The 22,352-nt window shown below is 37.6% G+C and overlaps 1 protein-coding gene across 1 annotated transcript in view; it reads right to left on the bottom strand.

Moving 5' to 3' along the window:
• Nucleotides 1–22,352, bottom strand: part of ADCY2 (adenylate cyclase 2) — a 523,876-nt gene that overhangs the window by 12,725 nt on the left and 488,799 nt on the right. The window contains exons 21-22 of the mRNA XM_072605397.1: nucleotides 11,912–12,058; nucleotides 9,410–9,517 (exon numbers count right to left, since the gene is read on the bottom strand). Coding sequence (XP_072461498.1) covers nucleotides 9,410–9,517; nucleotides 11,912–12,058 — 255 coding nt within the window. The remainder of the gene's footprint in view (nucleotides 1–9,409; nucleotides 9,518–11,911; nucleotides 12,059–22,352) is intronic.

Genomic DNA, 22,352 nt, shown 5'->3' with positions numbered 1-22,352 from the left:
CATGGAAGTGCTGGTAAAATGCCAGAACTTCCATAGTTAGTTCAGGGTAAGAGAAATATATTTTGTGAAAGGAAGAAGAAGAGACTATGAAGGAAGCAGGAATAGGATAGTCTGAGAGAATGAGAACTAAAATATCATGTTGTCACTGTGGCCCAAGGAGCAGAGAGTTTCTGTTACAAAGTGACCAAAAAGAATTGGTAAGAAGTAGGTCAACGATGAGTTTAAGAGAAGAGAGAGTTGGTTAAGTGGAGTGGATATAAGCCATATTAAGGGGACTAATGAAGAAATGAGAGGAAGCCAGGACAGTGGTCATAGACAACTTATTCTACAGAAGGCCAGTGAAAGGAGAAGAAATAGGGTAATAATTTAAAAAAGAGCAGGATTTAGAGAAAATATTCTCCATCAGAACCTGCTGACCATTGCCCCTGCACTAGCCACTCTATTTTTCTCTCCATCTTGATCACTTGGTGAACCAATTCAACTTTACACTGTTTTCTTCTCTTGAATCCCTAGCCCTCTTATGATATTGGGGATTACGCTTGGCCAAGCCTCAGCCTTGGATCATTCCACCATTTTATGCCTTCAATCCTACACACAGTCTATTGAAAAGGATAGAGAAAATCATGCAGCCATTGTGAGTGGATCAACTATAAATTTATGTTGTAGAACCAAACTGGGACTCATTGTAGCTAGACAATCCTACTATACCTCCCAGGGCAGCAAGGTGGTGCAGTGGATAGAGTACCAGTGCAGGAGTCAGGAGGACCTGAGTTCAAATCTCACCTCAGACACTTGATACTCACTAGCTGTGTGACCTTGGGCAAGTCACTTAACCCTAATTGCCTTATCCTGGGTCATCTCCAGTCATCCTGATGAATATCTGGTCACTGGATTCAGATGGCTCTGGAGGAGAAGTGAGGCTGATGACCTACACAGCCTTCCCTCACTCAAAACAAAGTCAAGTGCAAGTCATGTCATTAGTTTTCTTATGGCATGGTCTTCTTCGGCAATGAAGGATGTACTCACTATACCTCCCTGATTAAACCCCTATCCCACTCTCCACGGTGGTCATTTAAAACCTTTTCATCTTTTCTCAAATCTCTTATGGCTCTCCCTGACTGCACTCTCTCAGTTAAGAACCCTGCTTCATATTTTACAGAAAAAGTTGAGGTCATTTAAAATCCCATTCCATCCTATCTACCCATAGGAGTGCCCTCTTTGTCAGTCCTCACTCTCTCACTTATTTTCAATCTCTCTCCATGTACTTGCTCATTCTCTATTGCTGGTAAACACTCCATGTCTCCTGTATCCTGAAAAAAAAATTCACTTAATCCTTCTAACAATCAACCTATATCTCTTCTGTCATGTGTAGGTAAACTCCTTGAAAAGGCCACCTACAATAGGTCTCTCCATTTTCTCTCCTCTCGCTCCCTTCTTAACCCCTTACAATCTAACTTCTGACCTTATCATTCCACTGAAACTGCCCTCTCCAAAGTTACTAATGATCTATGGATCCAGTGGACTTATCCCAGTCCTCATTCTCCTTGACTTCTCTGTTCCCTTTGACACTGTTGATCCCTCTCTGCTCCTGGATTCTTGCACCACTCTTTCCTGGTATTCCTCCTACCTATCTGATGGCTCCTTCTCTGTCTCCTTTGCTTGATCCTCTTCCAAATCACAATCTCTAACTGTAGGTATCCCCCAGGGTTCTATCCTGGGTCATCTTCTCTTCTCCCACTATATTGCTTCACTTGGTGACCTCATCAGCTTCCAAGATTTCATTGTCATCTCTATACCAATGATTCTCAGTTCTATCTATCCTTCCCCAAATTCTCTGCTGATCTCCAATTGCCTTTTAGACATCTTGAACTTGACGTCTGGTAAACATCTTAAACTCATTATGTATAAAACAGAATTCTTTATCTTTTCCTCTAAACCTGCCTGCCTGCCCTTCTCCTTTCCCTGTTATAATAGAAGGTAACACCATCCTCCCAGTCCCTCAAGCTCTCAGTCTAGGAGTCATCCTGGACTTCTCACTCTCATTTTACTCTCCTCTCCCAATATCCAATCTGTCACCAAGGTCTGTGGATTTCACCTTTGCAAAGCCTCTCAAATCTTCTCTCCTCCAACACTTCCATCACACTACTGAAGGTCCTTAGCACTTCACTCCTGGATTATTATAATAGTCTGCTGGTGGGTCTGCCTATATCAAAATCCTCCAATATATCCATCTTCCACTCCAATCAACTTCCATTCAGCCACTAAAATGATTTTCTTAAAACTTTAATCATGTTACTCTCTTTCTCAGTAAACTGCAGTGACTCCCCATTTCTTCCAGGATTAAATACAAAATGCTTTCTTTAGTATTCAAAAACCTTCCTTAGAAATTTCCTTCTAACTTTCTAGACTTCTTACACCTTAGTCCCTCACATATACTCTTTGGTTCGGTGACATTTGTCTCCTATGTTGTTCCACAAACAAGACACTCGTCAGTTCTGAGCATTTTCTCTGACTATCCCCCATGCCTGGAAGGCTCTTCCTCCTCTGTTATACCTATGGATCTCCCTGGTTTTCTTTAAGTCCTTATTAAAATCCCATCTATTATTGGAAGCATTCCCTAGCTCTTCTTAATTCTAATACCTTCCCTCTGTTAATGACCTCTTATTTATCCTGTATATAATTTGCTTTGTATATATAAATTGTAAGCTCCTTGAGAGCAGGAATGCTTTTTGTTTCTTTTTTTGTGTTCTTATGGCTTAATGTAGTATCTGGCACATAGTAGATACTTAATAAATGTTTATTGATCGACAGATACCTAAGATTTATGAGTCGTCTTTTTTTCTTGATTTAAAATAGTTGAACCAGGGAAAAATATTTTCAGTAAGATGAAAAAATTCACAGAGCAATAAAAAAATTAGAGGTCTTGAGTTCAAATCCTACTTGTGACCCGAGGCAAGTCACTTAACCTTTCAGTTTTCTCCTATGTAAAATAGGGATAGTGATAGCACCTACCTCCCAGAGTTTTGTGAAGATCACAGTGCTTTGAACAACCCTGAAGTGCTATATAAATGCTATCTATTATTTACGTGAGGCGAGGCCTACATTCTGGGGCCTGGAAGAAAAGCTTCCATTTCGCACAGAAGAAACAGGACGTAGCACTTGTAGTCCTTGAAATCAGAATCCTATTGAAAGAGAATTTTTCTACTTTTAATGAATAACTTAAAAATGAAAAGTTGCTTTCAACCAAAAGCATAAACAAAAATTTGCTGGGAACATCCTTACACATGGAAAGCTTTTCTATTATAGGCATTATTGTTGCTAAGCTTAGAGGGAAAACATTTCATGAAGGTATGTGCAGCTAGAAGTAAAACTATTTGTTCTTTAACTAGAAACACAAGCTGTTAAACCAACAAGCAAAAGGCTGTATAACAAATATACTTTGCAGGAAAATTACAGCTGTGCCACCATTAGGAAGAACAATTTCATTATAGGGAAAAAATAAAACACAACAAAATATTTCCTTTCTGACAAACGTGCAACAAATGATCCTTGACTCACAGAACCTGTGAGTTGGAAGGAACCTCAGAGGGCATAACCCAAATTGAGACTCCTGTCTAAAAAAAAAAGAAAACCCTCAAACATGCTCAGTTTGTTCTCAAAGATTTCTCATCTTCCCATTTTTTTATGACTTTCAATTGAAAAGGAAGGTTTCAGAGATCTCATTGTTAACAGCAATTGAAACAGTAGTAACTCAGCGCAAATAGATGCTTTACAACATAACCAAATACTTTACTTCCATGATCTCATTTAATCTTTACCACACTCCTCTGAGATGGGTAGGGAGGATCTTCTTCTTCTTCTTCTTCTTCTTTTTACAGTAAAAGTTCAGAGAAGTTAAAGATAAAGGCAGAATGTGGCTCAATTTCAAAAGTAAGAATTCAATTGAGTGGTTCAGCAATCCAATTTTCAGACCAAGGAAGAAGATAATTCAATTCAATAGGTATGTAATGATTTGTATTCTTCTCTCACCTACGCTCCAACATCCAATCAGTCACCAAAGACATTTAATTGTTGCTTTACAGTCTTTCCATTTATTCCTTCCTTTGCATACCTATTGCCATCAACTTAGTTCAGGCCCTTATAATCTTGAATGAAGGCTATTACTGTAGCTTAAGTGGTTTTCCTGTTTGAGTACTCTGACCAGTTTTACAGTCACCAAATTAGTCTCTTTCCAGCAGGGCTTTTATTCTGTCCCTCCTCCAACCAAAAAATCTTCAGTGCTTCCCTATTGTCAACCCTGTTGCTTTATTAGAAAGAAACAAAAAAAACCCTAAAAAACAATAATCTGGAGTCTCAGGACATGCCTTTGAAGCCAAACTTTGCTCCTTTCTCCCTATGTGATCTTGGGAAAGTCATGCCCCTTTTCTGGAAGTCGCCTGTAAAACTGACTAAACCCTATGAAAATTCCAAGTCTGTAATCTGTCACTCTTCAGTCATCCACAGTGTCTTCTGATTTCCCATCACTTTTTTTTAACTCAGCATATTTGGGCTTCTGACAGTACAGAAAGAAAAACAGGAAAGCTCTTAGGCAATGTTATCCACAAAAATACAAGGATGAGAAAGCATGGGGCATGTTTATGTAACTGTGAGCTATTTGGCTGGTACAGATTATGGGAAGGGAAGTAAAGAAATGATGTTGAAAAGGCAAGTTGGTATCAGATTATAGAGGCCTTGAATGATTTATCCTCCATCTAAAACTAAATTCCTACTCTTACTTCAAGACCCAACTCAAATGGCCACATCTTCTTTTATTATATTTTTTTCCTTAAAGTTTGGCCACCCCAGTTAAATGTGATATCTCCTATCCTTTGTAAACTCCTGTAGAACTTAGTTTATGTCCTTCACAGGGAATCTCACAATGATGATAGCAACAGTAAGAGTAGCTGACGTCACACCTTAAAGTTTATAAAATGCTTTACTTATAATAGATCACCTTGAACCTTGCCACTCTGTGAGGGACATAATGAAAATATTATCATTCCCAATTTACAGATTAAAGGAAATAGGGAAAGAAGTTTAAAAAACCGCTCATGATCATACATCTGATGTTATTGCCAGGCATCAAAAATCAAAGTCCAAGTCTACTTCCAATGACTTTTATCAAGGTAATTGTTCATGTATGTGTCAATGCATTAGGAACCTGTGATTTCCTGTCTGACAGCTCTATTTTGCAGATTCCTTTGCTGATGCATCACTGTCATGTATCAAGTACTTGAAAGTTTGTAAAGCTCTTTCTTTTCATATATTAGCTTGAGTCTCAGAGCAATACCATGAACTAGGTATTATAGTTACTGTAACCCCAGTTCTATAGATGAGGAAAATAAGGGATTAAGTGACAGTCCCATGGTCACATATCTCAAAGTACCAGAAGTAGGATTTTAGTCCAAGAACTCTTGATTCTAAGTCAAGTGCTCTATCTATGATATCATATTTCCTCTCCATTTCCCATCCCCTTAAGTAGGAGTGTCTCCCCAAATTCCCAAACTCATTTCTCCTCTCTATACTCTCTCCCTTGCTCATCTTAGCTGCTTCCATGAGTTACATTATCATCTCCATGCAAATGATTCTCACATATATGTATGTGTGCATAACTTCCTTCCTTCCCCTCCCCCCTCTGTCTCTCTCTCTCTGTCTCTCTTTCTCTCTCTCTCTCTTTCTCATCTTTTACCAGAACTTTAGTCCAGCAGTGCCAACCACTTGTTAAATATATCCAAATGGATATTTCATTGACTCTTCAAACTCAATATGTAAAAGAAAAAAAAATTATCTTCCCTTCCTCCACATTTCCCTAAAGTAAAATAAGGCTTTACATTTTCATAAATATTGATAAAAATTATATTTCAGATAGTACAGTCACAAAAATCACATAATTATAAAACATTCACACAATTCCATTGTTGTCATCAATCTGTTTCTAAACTTTGTTTTTTCTCTACCATACCTTAAAAATTTTTTAATTTAAAAAATTCTTATTTTCCAAAGCTCTCTCTACAGTAAGAAAGCAATAGGCAAGTTAAAGGAAGAAGAAAATACCATTAAAAATAGTTTCATAACTATTTGAAATATTTGTTATATTCCTTTTACTTTCCTGTGAGATTTTAAAACATATACTACAAAGATTAAAAAGTTGTTTGTTTATATAAGCTTTTTAATTTTAACTTACCAATAAAATGGGACTCATTGTCATTGTGCTCTGTGTTCCCTATATGACTGCTTAGAGTATGAGGTTCTTAATGGTTTTGTATCATGGATCCTTTTGATGATGAAACCTATGGAGCTCTTTTAAAATAGTGTTTTACCTTTTGTTGTTAGAAAATGCATAATTGAAGACAATTTGAAGTCAGAGACTAGGGAAAATAGAGGTGTGTGTGTGCATGTATAGATTTTCCCCATCCAAATTCATGCACTCATTGAAATAGAAGAATCCTTGACTTAAAGGTAATAGTAATTGGCTTAATTTTTTTGGGGGGGGAGGGGGGAAGATGAAGTTTTTTTTTTTCAGATTTATGCTTCCCTTTATATTGTGTATATTACTTCCAATTATTTTTCCTTCTCAGTTGTCTCCCTGGAGCTATGGCTTTGACAAGGATCTAAAGTTTCTGATGTGCCCTGCTCTGAAGAGAAAATGACAATGTGCAGAAGAAACACACCTACTTCAAGAATTTGTCTGGATAGGCCATTTGTAGTCAAATTGTCTTATTTATCTATTGTCCTAAATTGACATCAGGCTCTTTGACCCTAAGACCAGAGGCTATGCTGTTTTGTCCTTCCCTGAGCCTCCATAATCTCATTGCTCTTTCCATTGGTAGGTCCAGACTGATCATCCATTGTGATACTATCCCCTATGTTTGCCCACCTCTGGCTTCCTTGTTATTGGATAAGCAGTTCCCCAGATCAATGGACATTAAACACTTATCTTTCATCTATATCAAGTAGTTATATCAAGCACTAATTGTAATTAGTGCTTGATATAACTACTTGACTTTTGCCAACATGCTGTATTTGACTTATATTTCTCTTCTTCCCTTTGGGGACATAGTACACTGAGCTGAAATTTACCATGAGCAGAATATTCTTTACAGCCATCAGAGTAGGTATCACAAACTTGATATCAAATTTAGGGGTAGATTAAGGATCTACCCTAATTCCAAAAGCTTTGTTAACCTTAGGAAGATCATTTTTCTTCTGAGACTTAAGGGAAGTGTGAACATTATGCATATGTCTAAAGATATATTTTAAGATAGAGGAGGAGGCAGTTTAGGAATCTCATGCCTAATAGCTTCATTCTTCTTAGTAGGGCACAAGACCATTAATTAATGGTGAGGCTGAGGAAAGTCTGGAGCTTGGGGATAGAGAAGAAGGTCTTGATCAATTAATGCTTACCCTATACTAAAAAGTGTGCTAAGCATTAGCAATACAAATGGGAAAGCAAGACAGTCCCTACTTTCAAGGAGTTCACATTTGAATTGTGAGGCAACGCATAGAGGAGGGTTCATGTTCAGGGCACATGGAAAGTCCTAAGGGTTATAGAGGGAAAATCTGCAAGATATATGGTTAGTCCTGGAAGACTCTGGGCAGTAATGAAAATGGTCTCTGATCAGCAACTATTAGAAAGGGAAGGAGTGGATCCAAGAGTTGACGCATAACAAAACTGGGTTAGCTCTTAGAGCGGTAGGAATAGGAAGGTGAGAAATTGCTACAGGATGGGAGCTAGGAAATGGGAACTGATATGGGGAGAATGAGTTCTCTGAGAATGCGGTCTGCCCCCAAAACCATCAGCATCTTGTATGCCATTGGCATACTGGCAGTGAACTGGCTGAGGCAGTTAGAGAAGGGTCGCTGAATTCCTACAGGGACTATTCCTGCTGAATCTTCAGATGGGACATTGGCATTTGGTTACTGGGTAGGCTGTTGATATTTGGTTTAATAGTTATATTTGAATTTATATTTGGTAGCATGACATAGTAACCCTCCTGAGTAATGCTTTGTGGCAAGAAAGCATAAAGTTTGGGTGTGAATATGCATAGAGTGTGGACTGGGTATAGTGGCAAAGGCGACTTGTATTCTATACACATGAATATAGGTATATGTGTTGGTTATGCAGGACTGGAGATCAGCAGAATGGGCACTGTGGACAGACTAAGATACAAAGGAGTATTGATAAGGACAAGAGTTGACTTTAAAGACTAGGCTGGGTAGGGAATCAAGTGAAACCACATGGGGGTCAATTTACTGAGTGAAGTAAAATGGGTCAGGGGGATAGAGTTCATTGTGAAATCATAAGAAGCAGTGGGGGCAGTTGCCAAGTTTGTATAGAGGGTGCACGAAGCTTAAGATTTTGGAGGCAAAGCAGCAATGATTGAAGATACTGATATAATAAGATATAATCCAGGGTGTGGCCTTACCAACTAGCCACTCAAGTGAGATGAGGAAAGTTATCTCAGATTGTCAAAGGGATCATTACTATGTATGCTGAACTTGCCAACAATCTCAGGAGATAAGGTGGAGAGAAAAAACACAAGACAAATGTTGAAGTCATCTAGGTAGGTGCAAAAGGGCCCTAGACAGTGAAGAATGATGACTATGAGATTGTGGAAAGGGAGGAAAAAAAGGACACTTTGAGATTTAACCTCAGTAACAAAGAGAATAAGGAAATGGATAGAAGGTAGAAACGCATTAGGGACAGTTAATTTTGTAGGCAAGATGAGGATCAGTTTAAATATATTAAATTTGAAATGATATCCAGTGGGAATGTCTAGCAGGCAATTACAAATGTGAAACTGGAACTAGAGAGAGATTGGAGCTGAAGATACAGATTTGATAGTCATCTGTATAGATGTGAGAGTTGAAACCTTGAGAGCCAGTGATACAATTAAAGGAGAGTGTATAAAGAAAAAAGGCAAGAGGAGGAAGAGATGAACAAGCATTTACTAAGCACCTACTGTGGGTCAGCCACTGCAAGCTAAGTAGTCTACAAAGACAATAGTGAAGCAATTTCTGCACATATCTAAGTATATACAAAATAGATACAGTGTATTTGGAGGGAGGTACTAGTAACAACAGACTCAGGAAAGACTTCACGGAAAAGGTAGATTTTCCCTATCTAGAGTGTTCTTGAGACCATGGAGAGTGCCAAATTGGCCATGAGAAGAAAGCAGAACAGTCTTACGCATCTGGGTATTTATCAACTTGACAAAGCGAATGACAGTCAGTTGTATAAACACAACCTTAGGAGTCTGGTTTCTGTGTTATTAGGGTTTGTCCTGACATGCTCTAATTCTTTTGAAAGAACACAAAGAGCACACATACAAACACTTTTGCCATCACGTTGTTTATACTTGTGCTGTACCTGTGTGTGTTCTTGGCTGGGGGTGGCACTCAGTCCTGTGGCTGCCATGTAAGTGCTTCCAATGGTCTTGATCTTTTCGACTCCACTAAATTTTGGTTTGGACAGCAACTATGAAGAAATAAATAAGAGTTATTCAATTAATCAGGCTTGCGTAGACCCAAGTTCTAACTACCCAGTTCATGGCAAGGTGAACTTGATTTTGGCTGCTCTTTATTTATCTTAGGCCTTCACCTTAGTAAGGGGGAATAGTTTAATAGATTACATTTCATGAGGAGTGTGTTCTTGGAAAGAATTATAGTAGTTGCTTTCAAATTGACATGAAATATTTTTCAGAATTTGGTAGTCATGGAATCAAAATGAATACTGAAGCCAGTTAATGACAGCTCTAAGTAACTTTCATGACTCTTGGTTAGAAATACCATTACTGACTTTCTTAAAAATGTAGTGCTTTGCATAAATAAAAAATTTACATGCAACAGTTGATCATTATGCATGTAGTCAGAATTTTGGTGTTTATTCATTTCAGTCATATTGACTCTTCCTGACCCCATTTGAGGTTTTATTGGCAAAGATACTATAGTGATTTGCCATTTCCTTCTCCAGTTCATTTTACAGATGAAGAACTGAGGCAAACAGAGTTAAATGATTTGCCCAAGGCCACACAGCTACTAAGTGTCTGAGGTCAGATTTGAACTCTGGAGGATGAATCCTCCTGACTTCAGGTCTAGGATTCTATCCATTGAACTACCTAGCTCTCCCATGTAGTCAGAATAATGTAATATAAAGTAGTTGAAGTAAGAACATAGTTTAAGGAAGAGGGAGATAAGTGGAATCAGAAGGAAAAGTGAAAAAAGTAGGGAAGGAGAGGGAGAGAAGAAAGCAAAATAGGATGGGATATGACATGCTTTACTTCTGTTCAGAAATGGGAGAATAGAATTAAATATGCCAAGAGAAGAAATGGAGTATGTCCCCTTCTCTATCCCCTTTATCCTTCACTTTATCCAATTATCCTCACTGTAAGAAGCCTTGGGAACAAGTATTAGACTCTTAATAGAATTATAGGCAACATAATTGAATATAATTTGCATTCTATAGAGGAAATATTCATTTTTATATTGCTAGCACTAAATCTGCCCATGCTCTAGAGAGACTACATGTGCCTATCTTTATCTAAATCTACATTTCTCTCTGTATATCTCTATCTATATAAAGAATGGAATATGGAAAGAATATTGAATTTGGAGTCATAGGACTAGAATCTGAATTCCAGCTCTGTCATTTTTTAGCAGTGTGATGTTCGGAAAGCCATTTAATCTCTCTTGGCTTTAGCTGGGTGGCACAATGAATACCTTGTTGGACTTGGAGTCAGGAAGACCTGAGTTCAAATCCTGTACCCTACAAGCACCATACTGTTCACTATGAATTTCATGGCATCAGGGTAGAGTTTAAGCCAACTAAGGAAGAGAAGGACATACACTGTTCCATGGTTTCTCACTATATTACATAGTCCACTGAATACTGCCATGTACTTATTACGATATTAAGCATATTTGGTTCCCAAAGAAGATCCTATAAAATAGGTTGGGTTCTGTTACTACGACTAAAATTTTCCAAGGCTAGTTTCCCAATGATGGAAAAAGAAAGTAGATATGTATGACATCTGGGGGAAAAAGGGAGAGTGATGATCAAGGAAGATTTGCTAACTAAATATATCATTTCATACGAAAATTTACTAGATAGTATATACCAATGAATGTTACATTTTTCCCATTTTATATATGGTCATAATAGTGTATCAACAATATTCTTGAAACCAAAGAATCTGCATATGGACACAGAAAACATTGTTTTTTTTCTCATATTCAGATAATGTAGTGAATGTTAACAAAGAACACGTGACATTTTGAATTCTAAAATCCATACCCTTGTAGAAAGGAAGCATGCACTGTACCTTCTGCAATAAAAAGATGAGTTAAGGAGCATTATACTTTTATTTTAAAGAACACATGGTAGTTCTGCATATAGGCTTCAAGATGGAATCCAACAAATCACTTAATCATTTTTGCATATGCATCCTGATCAGAGAATTGCCTAAAGTGAAAAATGTTTATGATCTTTTTTACATATAAAGCCACCATCAGAAAATTTTCCTTGAGCTTCATACCTTTCTAGAAATTTCACTGGCATTTAGAATATATGTAACATTCTTTCTATGACAATTTTTGATGATGTATTACGATAATCCTATTAACTGATGATAACATCTATTTCCTGTCACAACAGTACGGCTAAATTTAGATTAATAGACGACACCAATCACTGCCAGCAGGAGACTACAATGCTGATCACCAGAAATTCCACAGTAGTGGAATTTCACTCCAAACCTATTGATTTTATTTAAAATATAATTCTAATTCCTTATGTCACAAAAGTCCCAAGATGAAATGATAAGTTCCCCTGTTGTATCCACACAGTTCATTTCCCACATACAATAGTACTTACATCATCAAAGTCAGCAATGATCTCATTCAGGAGTCTGAGACACTCCAAGCCTTCTTTGTTGACATCTGATTCTGTATAAAATTCTTTGAAATCCGGAATAGAGGCAAACATGACACAGACACAGTCATAGGACTGGTGATACAAGTCCTGTGAAAGAGAAGAAAAACAAGACTAGTAAATCAGAAAATATTTCATAAAGCATAAAAAGTTTTAAATGCAAGTGTTTTCTTAGACCATCCCATTTGATCAAGCAAGATCATTATGCTTAAGACTGGATAAGATTTCTACAAGGAAAAGGAAAATATTATCTTTTAGTCAAAATGACACTTGTTTATTTGTAAATTAATTCTGGTTACATTTTTAAGAGTTAAATTCCTTGTCAATTTTACAAATGAATTTCATCTGCAATAGAGTGACATATCAAGTTACTTCTTTGTACTATGTCTGACATTGCTACTTTTTGTTTTAAATAAGTGTTTACCAAAGTCCTTGATCAATAACTACATATAATGACTTGTAGCTATAATATTTTATTTATAACTTGTCCTTACAAAGGCTTCTCTGTAAATATATTCTTCATAAGAACTTTCAGAGGTTGTGAAGCAGACGAATGTGGTGGAAGGGAATTTAGGCTACTAGGTGGTATAGTAGATAGAGTATTGAACTTGGAATCCTGAAGATTTGAGTTAAAATCCTGCTTCATACCCTTGCTATCTATGTAACACTGAGCAAGTCACTTATCCTCTCTCTCAGTCTCAGTTTCCTAGTTTGTAAAATGGAGATAACAATGGCACTTACCTGACAAAGTTGTGCAAATCAAATGAGATAACATTTTCCAAGCCTTAAAATTGATATAAATGCTTATTATTATTATTATAATAAATATCTAAGGTCATAAATGGTAGTCAAGACTTGAACCCTGGTCTTTGGATTCCACCTGAACTTAGATTTAAATCCATGGAGCACAAAGTTGAGTGTTGTACTCTACTTGTTGCTACATGCAAGCTGAAAAAACAGAGTTCTCCAAACACACAAACCAACTGCTTTATTTATTTTTCTATAAATAATAAAACTCTCTTCAAAGTTTTAATAAACCCCTTCAAAGTTTAAGGTAAAGCTCAATTTCCCTCTTGCTGAGGAGAATGGGTTCCAATAGAGCCACTATAAAAGTGCTCTGGTGTTCTGATGGCAGGATGGATACCTCAGGATCAAGGGCTCCTGGGACAGAACACAACCTGGTACAACACAACAAAGACTTCCTTCTGTATCCTCAGAGTGACTATTAAATAGAAAGGGCACTGGGGGAGGGCAGGAGACATGGGCTTCAGCCTTGGCTTTGTCACTTCAATAGTTGTGTTATCTGATCAAGCCACTGACCTCTGATTATTAATCTATAGAATGGGGACAATACTATGTCCTCTATTTACCCCAGAGGGTTGCTGTGAGCACTGAATGAAATAATGTCTATTAAGTGCTCTTGTAAATTATTAAACATGTATAAAACTAACTAATGCTGTTATCATCTTCATTTTATATTTGAGAGAACCAAACAGAGGTTAAGAGTCTTGCTCGAGGTCACCGAGTGTCTGAATCTGGATTACTCCAGGCCCAGAATTCTATCCATTGTTCTACCTAGCTGCCTCTGGAGAAAAAGAAATTTAAGCATTGCTGATGTTTCCTAATTAGCCTTTACTCTGTACCTATGGGAAGATGACATGAAATGTGACAGTAAGGAGAAGGTAAGAGGGTCTCTACTTTCAGGCAGTATGAATGCGTTGGACTTATTTTCTTCTGTAGGTATGTTAGTGTGCTCTGTGGGTGAGTCTGGTCTTATGGGAAGGGAATCAGGAGAGCAGGTGGTGTGTGTTAGGGGTGTTTCCACCCAGGGTGTCTTGTATGTCCGTGGGACAATTGATGCAGTGTTCTAGTGTGGGCACAGTTACCATAGTAAGCACCATTTGGGAGTAATCTGTGATGATTCTGGGTCTTCAGTTCAGAGATTAGTGCCATATGAGGCCATATTGGACATCAGGATGTGTCCTATGGAAGTAAAGAGCAAGGAATCATGATATCCCATAGAAACTCATGTGTGTGTGTGTGTGTGTGTGTGTGTGTGTGTGTGTGTGTGTGTGTGTGTGTGTTTTGATAGGGCAAGGAAAGGAGCTGTTAAAAAAAAAAAAAAGAAACTCAGTCTAGATTCCTCACAGCTCCTCTGGACTTTATCAGAGATCCCTTGTAAGGTTTGAAACTTTACCAAAAATTCTAGTGGATTCTGCAAATTTCTGATATTGACTTGATTCTAAAATGAACACACTATTCCATTCTACTGATCAAATAGATCACCTGGGCCTGAACGACCATCCCAGAACGGTTAGAATGGGGAAAGGAAGTGAATGGTCGTTAAAGAAATTTAGGACAAAACATCTGGGTGTCCTGGACAAAACTGGAAAATTCTGACTTTTGTTTCTTATTATCCACTGGAAACCTTAAACCTTCACTTGCTGTTATATACATGACTTGCTTTGTCACAAAGAGTGACCCTTATGAACCATTAAAATATGATTTTATGGAATTATTGTGTTTCTATTCAGTAAACAACATTAAAAACTCTTTCTTGTTACTCCAATCCCTTCATATTTCAAAGAAGGTGGCTGGTTACTTTATGTACCCCTTCCAACAATATTTCTGTTTCTCTAGAATCAATGGGTAAGAATTAGTGGCATTCCATGGCCAGTGAATACACACTCATGTAGAAGAGTAGAGGGGCAGCTAGGGATAGAGCACTGGCCCCTATAAAAAATAGAATAATAAGATGTCAGCTCTAGAAGAGACCTTGGGAATTTCATTTCACAGATGACAATAACCATATCTTTCTTATCTGTCCCACAGGATTGCTATAAGGAAATCAATTCATAAATCTTATAGTATAAATCTTAAAATATAAATGTTATTATTAGTAGTAGCATTATACTTCACCAATATTGAAGAATTAGTTCATAGTTGAACTTGTACTGTGATCCTTCAAGCCTTTTGATTCCAAGGCAATTTTATCATATTCTTTGACTATGGGGTCCTGTCAAGTCACAGAGCCACCAGCATGAGGTAATTGGTCTTTGTGCCCAGTGATTCTATAACTTGTTGGCATGCTTTGGATGGGTCCCCTGCAGGACCAAACCATTTGGGGGCCCTAATGAGTCACTTTCCCTCCCTCTACTTAGTGATAATTTAGGCACAGAGGAGAATATGATCCATTAAGAAATAAAATGCAGAATCAGTTGAGCCAGATCTGATATTCAGAGTTAACTTGGCATTTATATGCTGAGAGTCCAGAAGAACTGTTTACAAGCTAGAGTGATGACACCATTGAATAATCCATTCTGTATCAATTTAAAGAGCTATTATAGTGGCTAAGGGTGGTACTGTTTGCTTGCAGAGTATCACATTGATGTCTATGGTGACATCTGCCGCCTATTTTGATCAAGCCTCAGCTGTTATGGAATGAAGTACCCTGGCCTAGAGTCACACTTAAGCAATACCACCTGGGGACTTTGGCAGGAATACGGACTGGATGACAAAATGAGGTCTTTTCAAAATCTGATGAAAGCTATTTGTGATGTTTGTTCCAGGGACTCTTTATAAATGTTCCTGCCACAGCACAACAGGCTGTAGTAGTACAGGCCATACAAAAAAGGTTTCACATGGTGCAAATGGTTAGAACAGCTCTTGTAGGAACAGATGTTTTATGAGTCCTGAACCTGCTGATGACAGGGAACAGGTGAGGATGAAGGCAGAAGGTGTTTTGATGCAGACCCAGATAACCTAGGTGGAAATTTTTAAAAGTGTGTTGAAAAGAACTTTCAATTAAGTTGCACTGTAGAGAATAAAAACTTAAGTAACAGTTATAAACTTTAACCATTAATATTATTACTGAATCACCTACTATTTAAATGTATTTGGCTAATGGAAAAGGCTGAATCAAATGCTCTTATTTTTTAAATTAAAAAACTTAAAAAGCATTTCCAAGAAAATGAATTTCTTTTCCAAAGGAAAATTGATATTTCTTATATCAACATAGTTGGTGAGTGTTAATACTGAATTAGTAAAAGCTCTGTTCAAGTATGGAAGAGTATATACTTATTGGAATATTCTCAGAATGCTATTGGAAATGTTGAAGTAATGAAATTTTGAAGCAGTCCCTACCTGACTCAAGGAATAGTCAACTGAGTGAAATGAGCAGAACCAGGAGAACTTTGTACGGAAACAGCAACATTGTGTGTGATCAGCTGTGAAGAATAACCTAGCTTTTCTCAGCAATAAGACAGTTCCAAAAGACTCATGATGGAAATCCCATCCACATCCAGAACAAAAGCTATACTGTCTGAATGCAGATTGAAGCATACTATTTTCACTTTGTTGTTGTTTTTGTTTCTTTTTCTTTCTTGTGGTTTTCCCCTTTTATTCTGATTCTTCTTTCACAACATGACTAATATGGAAATATGTTTAACATGATTGCACATGTATAACCTATATCAGATTACTTGCCATTTTGGGGAGGGGAGAAGGGAAGGATGGAAGGAGAAAATTTGGAACTCAAAATCTTACAAAAATGAATATTGTTATTCAGTTGTTTTTCACTCACATCTGACTCTTTGTGACTCTATTTGGGTTTTTCTTGGCAAAAATACTGGAGTGGTTTGCCTTTTATTTTGCAAATGAGGAACTGAGGCAAACAGGGTTAAGTGACTTGCCTAAGGTCAAGCAGCTAGTGTCTGAAGCTAGATTTGAACTCAGGAAAACGAGTCTTCCTGACTCCAGGTCTGATACTATGCCACCTATAATCTGTTATAGTACTCATTACAATATGAAATGAGTTTAAGCTAGTTCAAACTAATTTTCTCTCTGTTTAGGGATGGGGTGTCATATCTCACTTCAGAAATTGTGCAACATTGCAGCATACTAATGAAGCAAACTTAATGAAAAACACACTAAATGATACCAAGGTCTTTTCTTCCTCTGTTTTTGGTGAAGCCCACATGCGAATAGATTAGCTCAGGCAGCATAATGTCAAGGCTGAGAATTCTGCCTGAGAGTTCATTCAAAATGGATTAGAAGGAGTGTTCTACAGTTATATTTGAAATGGGTTTTGGAATGATCATTCTACATTAATTCTGTAGCCTAAAAATAGCTTGCTGAAGGCATCCATTTAACCCAGCGTAGGGTGCCTGCATTAATACGGTACCTACCTGTAAAGTAGGAGCTATGGAGAATTTCCCTGTCTGAGAGTGCTGTGAAGCTGCCTCCCGCTTCCCTAATAAAAGAGGGATATCAACTTGGAAGTAATCCTCCACCCCAATGTTTACACTATGTAAAAAAAGGTTAAATAAGACTAGCAGAAAAGGCTTCAGAATGGGAAAAATTGTAGGAGAAAAAGAGGAAAAAGGAGGAAAAGGAATGGGTGATGGAGAGAAAGACAATAAGTGGACATATTATGTTACAATTAGCATCTCAGTTTTAGCATCCCAACCTCTCCTATCCAAATCCTGCTTCTTTGAAGGCTGGAATCTTTCCATATCTGCCTAAGGTCTTTCTGCAGGGACGTGTGCTGAAGTAACTCCTTGATATTATCAAGGATACTTCCTTCCCATCAGGCCCAGACTTCTGGTCTTCTAGTGTACTGACCAATCATTTCTTTCATTTCAAAGTACTTGAAGAAAGAAAAATTCAAAATATTGAAGTCTCATTAAGAATTACAGATCTAGAGTCAAAAGAGCCTGCAAGAGTCATCTAGTCCACCCCTCCACCTCTTATTTCCTTGAGGAAGGAAAGAATGAAATAAGTGTTTTTAAAACATATAGAATGTGTCAGGCATTGTGCTAAATACTTAACAAATATCTTAGCTGATTCTCAACAAATGTGAGAGGTATGTGTTATTATCCACATTTTATGGTAGAGAAAACTGAGGCTGTCAGAGTTGAAGTGACTTGCCCAGGGTCACAAAGCTATTAAGTTTCTAAAGCCAAACTAAACATAATATAGTTTAAATGTTTGTCTCTTTTAACCAAATCAACTTTTACCCTGTTTGAGATCACGATGGTCACCCCTGCTTCTTGATATTTGCCTGAAGCACAAATCCTGTTCCACACGGAAGTAAATCTTTGTTTCAGGTGTATTTCCTATAAAGAACATATTGTTGGATTCTGCTGCTGTCCTCTGTTTTATAGATAAGTTCATCCCAGTCATTCATTCATTGACTGAACATTTATTAAATACCTACTGCGGACCAGTCACTGTGGTGAATGCTGGCAATGAAAAGAAAGGCAAAAGACAATTCACAGTCTTATGGGGGAGAGAACATGCAAATGACTGTGTACAAACAAGTTATGCGCCTAAATGGGAGGTAATCAATAGTGAGAAGATATTAGAATTAAGGGGGATTAGAAAAGGCTTCCTGTAGAAGGTGGGATTTCAGCTGGGACTTGAAGGAAGCCAAGGAAGTCAGAAGGCAGAGACAGGAGGGAGAAAATCCAATCATGGGAGACAGGCAGAGAAAATGTCTAGATTTGGGAGATGGAGTGCCTTTTTTAAAGAACAGAAAGAATGCCACTGTCATTGGACTGCTGAGTCCATGGTGGTAAAAGGTACATAAAGTGTAAGAGAACTGTATTTAATCCTGGAGGTAACAGAATGCTGCTGAAGTTTATTGAGGGGGAATGGTAGTAGTGGTATAATCTGATTTGCACTTTAGGAAGATCAATTTGACAGCAGATTGGAGGATGGATTGGGGTGGGAAGAGACATAAGGCAGGAAAAACAAACAGCAGAATATTGTAATAGTTCAAGTGTGAGGTGATGAGAGCTTGTACTAGAGTAGCAGTGTCAAAGCAGAGAAATGGATGTATATGAGAGATATTATAAAGGTAAAATAGACAGACCTTGGAAAAAGATTGGATGTGGAGTGGGATGGGGTGGGAGGATAAAGAACTGAGAGTGATACCTGGTTTGTGAAGCTGGGTAATTGGCAGAATGGTGCTGTCTTTCACAGGAATAGGGAAGTTAGAAAGAGAGATGGTTGGGGGTTTAATAATAAATTCAGTTTTGGACATGTTGAATTTAAGATGTTTGCAGGACATCAAGTTCCTGCTGTCCAACAGGCAGTTGGAGATGTCAGTCTGGAGATCAGAAGAGAAGTTAGGGCAGGATAAGTGGATCTGCAAATCATCAGCATAGAGATGATAATTAAAATCATGATAGTCAATAAGACAAACAAGTGAAGTAATACAGAGGAAGAGAAGAGGGCCTGGGACAGAGTCCTATGGGACACCCACAGTTAGCTGATATGACTTGGATGAAGATTCATAAAAAGAGTCTGAGAAAGAGCAGACACATAGGTAGGAGGAGAAACAAGAGACAGTGGTGTCACAAAAACTTATAAAGAGTATGAAGGAGAAGAATGCGAAGATACTGTCAAAGACTGAACAGAGAGCAAGAAGAATGACGATTGAGAAAAAGCCATTAAATTTAGCAATTAAGAGATTATTAATAACTTCATAGAGTTTCATATTCTACATTACTGTTATTAATTGAATATTTCCCTCCATTATATCCTCTTACACTTAGTCTTTGTTTTTCCTCCTAGCCTCCTTTTTATGAAAAAGGAGGCAGAGAAAGATGGAATCTGATAAGCACTGTAATCTATAATTAAAGTGGTTTGCTATTACACCTTTTTCCCTCCCTTCTTCACCAGTCTCTGGCCCTCATCTCTGGTCCTTACACTTCATTTCTCTTTTTTTAATCACCTTTTATGATGAACTCTCCAATGAAATCTGTTTTGCTGGTGACTCTACCTCTTATATCTATCATCTCCTTTTGTAGTCTCCTCCAATATCCCTAGTGACTTAAATATATTTCTATTCCAAACTCTTCTTAATCTTCTTCTCCCCAGTTCAGATAAGAGTAAAGTCATGAGATCAATACTCTTCTTCTGCACTCCATACAAAATAGTACATTCTTTCCTTCTCATTTTTTTTAGTATATTTCATTTTCTCTCTTTCCTTTCCTCTCTTAAAACCAACAAACCACAACAAAACCACATCCAGGCCATACGTCTTATTTAGCTCCCACTGTGATGCCTGATAAACTTGGAATTCTGAAGGGACACTTGACTTTTCTTCCCATATGTAAATGTATAATTTATTGTTTAGACCTTTCCAGTTGCTCAAATGTATTTTCCTTTCTAGGTTTCTCTTGATTCCTGTGTTTACATTTCTAAGTTTCTGCTGAGCCCTGGACTTTTCTTCAGGAATGTTTGAAAGTTAAAGGTCTATTTTTCTTCATGCATGATTATACTCAGTTTGGCAGAGTAAGTTATTCTTGGTTATAGGCCCTTATCTTTTGCCTTTTGGAAGATAGTATTCCATCTCTCCCCTCTTTTAGAGTCATTGCTATTAAGTCTTATGTGATCTTGACTATGGTCTTTGATTCTTACACTTTCTTTCTCTGTTGTTTATACAGTATTTTTTTTTTACCTGGAAGCTCTACATTTTGACACTGACATTCCTGTGTATTTTCATTTTGGGGATTGATTCTTCTTTACAGAGATTTTCATACCATGCTTGAATTCTTCCACCCACTCTTCTTGTCTTTGTAGCCAAGGATACCCACCACGTCCCCTTAAGTTCTGCTTACATTTGTTGTTAGGTGGTTCTCTTCTTCTGGGCTTCTCTTAACCCACATTATTTCTTCATTGTGTTCCTATTTTCTGGCTACTCATATTTTCTACTTCAACTCTTGATTTGAAGATTCTTTGCTCAACTCAGTCCCTTTTGTCACTCTTGTATATGTTGGGTGGGTCTCAATTGTTCCTTTCCCTTTCTTTTTGTAGTCTATAGTTTTCTGCCAGTAACTGAACCACTGTCAATCTGAATGGGGTAGGTAATATGAAATCCTACCTTTTTTTTTCTCAATCTCTCACTTTCCCACTCTTCTGATTATCCACAGTAGGATCTATCCTCAGGGGGTCTGTTTGTCCTTCACTTTGAATGATCCTTAATTAGGAGTTGGTTTTGTCCTTTGTTGGAGCTCTAACAACCTCCAGTAGAATTCTGAAATTTAGTTGGTCAAGGCTTCCTGCAGAATCCAGATGTCCAGGTACCAAGTTGGCTCTGCCTTTCTCCGAGAATCTCAGTGGTCTGAGGAATCTATATCCAGGCTCTCTTTTCTTTAGCAATATCCTGTTCTCTGGTTCTGTTCTCACAGATCAATGCCAGCATATAAATTGGTAGCACAAGTACTGACAATGTCACTAGACTGCAACAATCCTCTTCAGGGCAATAGCTAGCTCTAGTTCTGTTCATGAGTGTTTACTCTGTCTCCCTTCTGCTCTCTGCTTCTGTTAGTCTATGATCTGGTTGCCAGCGCTTGGGTTAGTTTTCTGATCCCTGTCCTCCTCAAACTTCTGCTGCTTTTATGCTTATGTGATCTAGTTTGAACCCTTTACCAGTCTTTGCCTTCTTCTAGATGTCTTTCTGTACAGTTCCAGACTGGATGGAGATGCTTACTCCTTTTTCATTTTATATTTTTTTATTATCAGTCTTTTTGAGACTTTTGTTATATAATTGCTAGGGTTAATGGGGAAACATGGGTTTCTCTACAGTCTTTCACAATGTCATCTTCACTTCAAGTCTCTCTTTTCTTTCATGCATTTTCAGCCACAACATTCAGTTTTTCACAGCTCTAAAAGAAATATCTATTCAACCATTCATATGTGAAAAATAAATTGATTAAAACCCATTCCACTATACTATGCCATTTAACTAGACGGATAAGCTTTGAAATTAGTCCATGAATATGTATACTTTTAGTAGGCAATGTGGATGGACAATAAATAAGCTGAACCAATAATTGAATAGAGGAGTTTAGGGTGGATAGAATCTGAGAAAATATATGATAAAATTAAGAAAGATACGGCATGTTTACAATGATAATTTGTCATAAAGACATGTATTTCTTGAAATGGACTAGACTCAGTCACATTGTGAAAACTGGAACTTCAGCGATACTAAAAGAACAAGACGATCTTCAGCATGTTAAATATATCCTCATGGAGATCTCGTGGAATAAGAATTGTTTACGGTCCCTCATCACCTCATGCCTGCCCTGTTGCAATAGTATGCTGGTGGATCTGCCTGTCCTAAGTCTCTCTCCACTTCAATTAATCCTCATTCAGCCATGAAAATGATTTTCTTAGAACTCAGGTCTGTGTTACTCCCTATACAATAAACTTCAGGATCAAATACAAATCTGCTGTTTGGCTTTCAAAGCCCTTTATAACCTAACCCCCTCCTACTTTTCAAGTATTCTTATATTTTAGTCCCTGTCATATACACTTTGATCCAAGTGACATTGGCCTCTTTGTTATTCTATAAACAAGACATGCCATCTCT

The sequence above is a fragment of the Notamacropus eugenii genome, chromosome 4 (genome assembly GCF_028372415.1).
Source record: "Notamacropus eugenii isolate mMacEug1 chromosome 4, mMacEug1.pri_v2, whole genome shotgun sequence".
Lineage (NCBI taxonomy): Eukaryota > Metazoa > Chordata > Mammalia > Diprotodontia > Macropodidae > Notamacropus > Notamacropus eugenii.
Note: the sequence above shows the minus strand (reverse complement) of the source record. Positions and strands in the feature narration are given on the sequence as shown.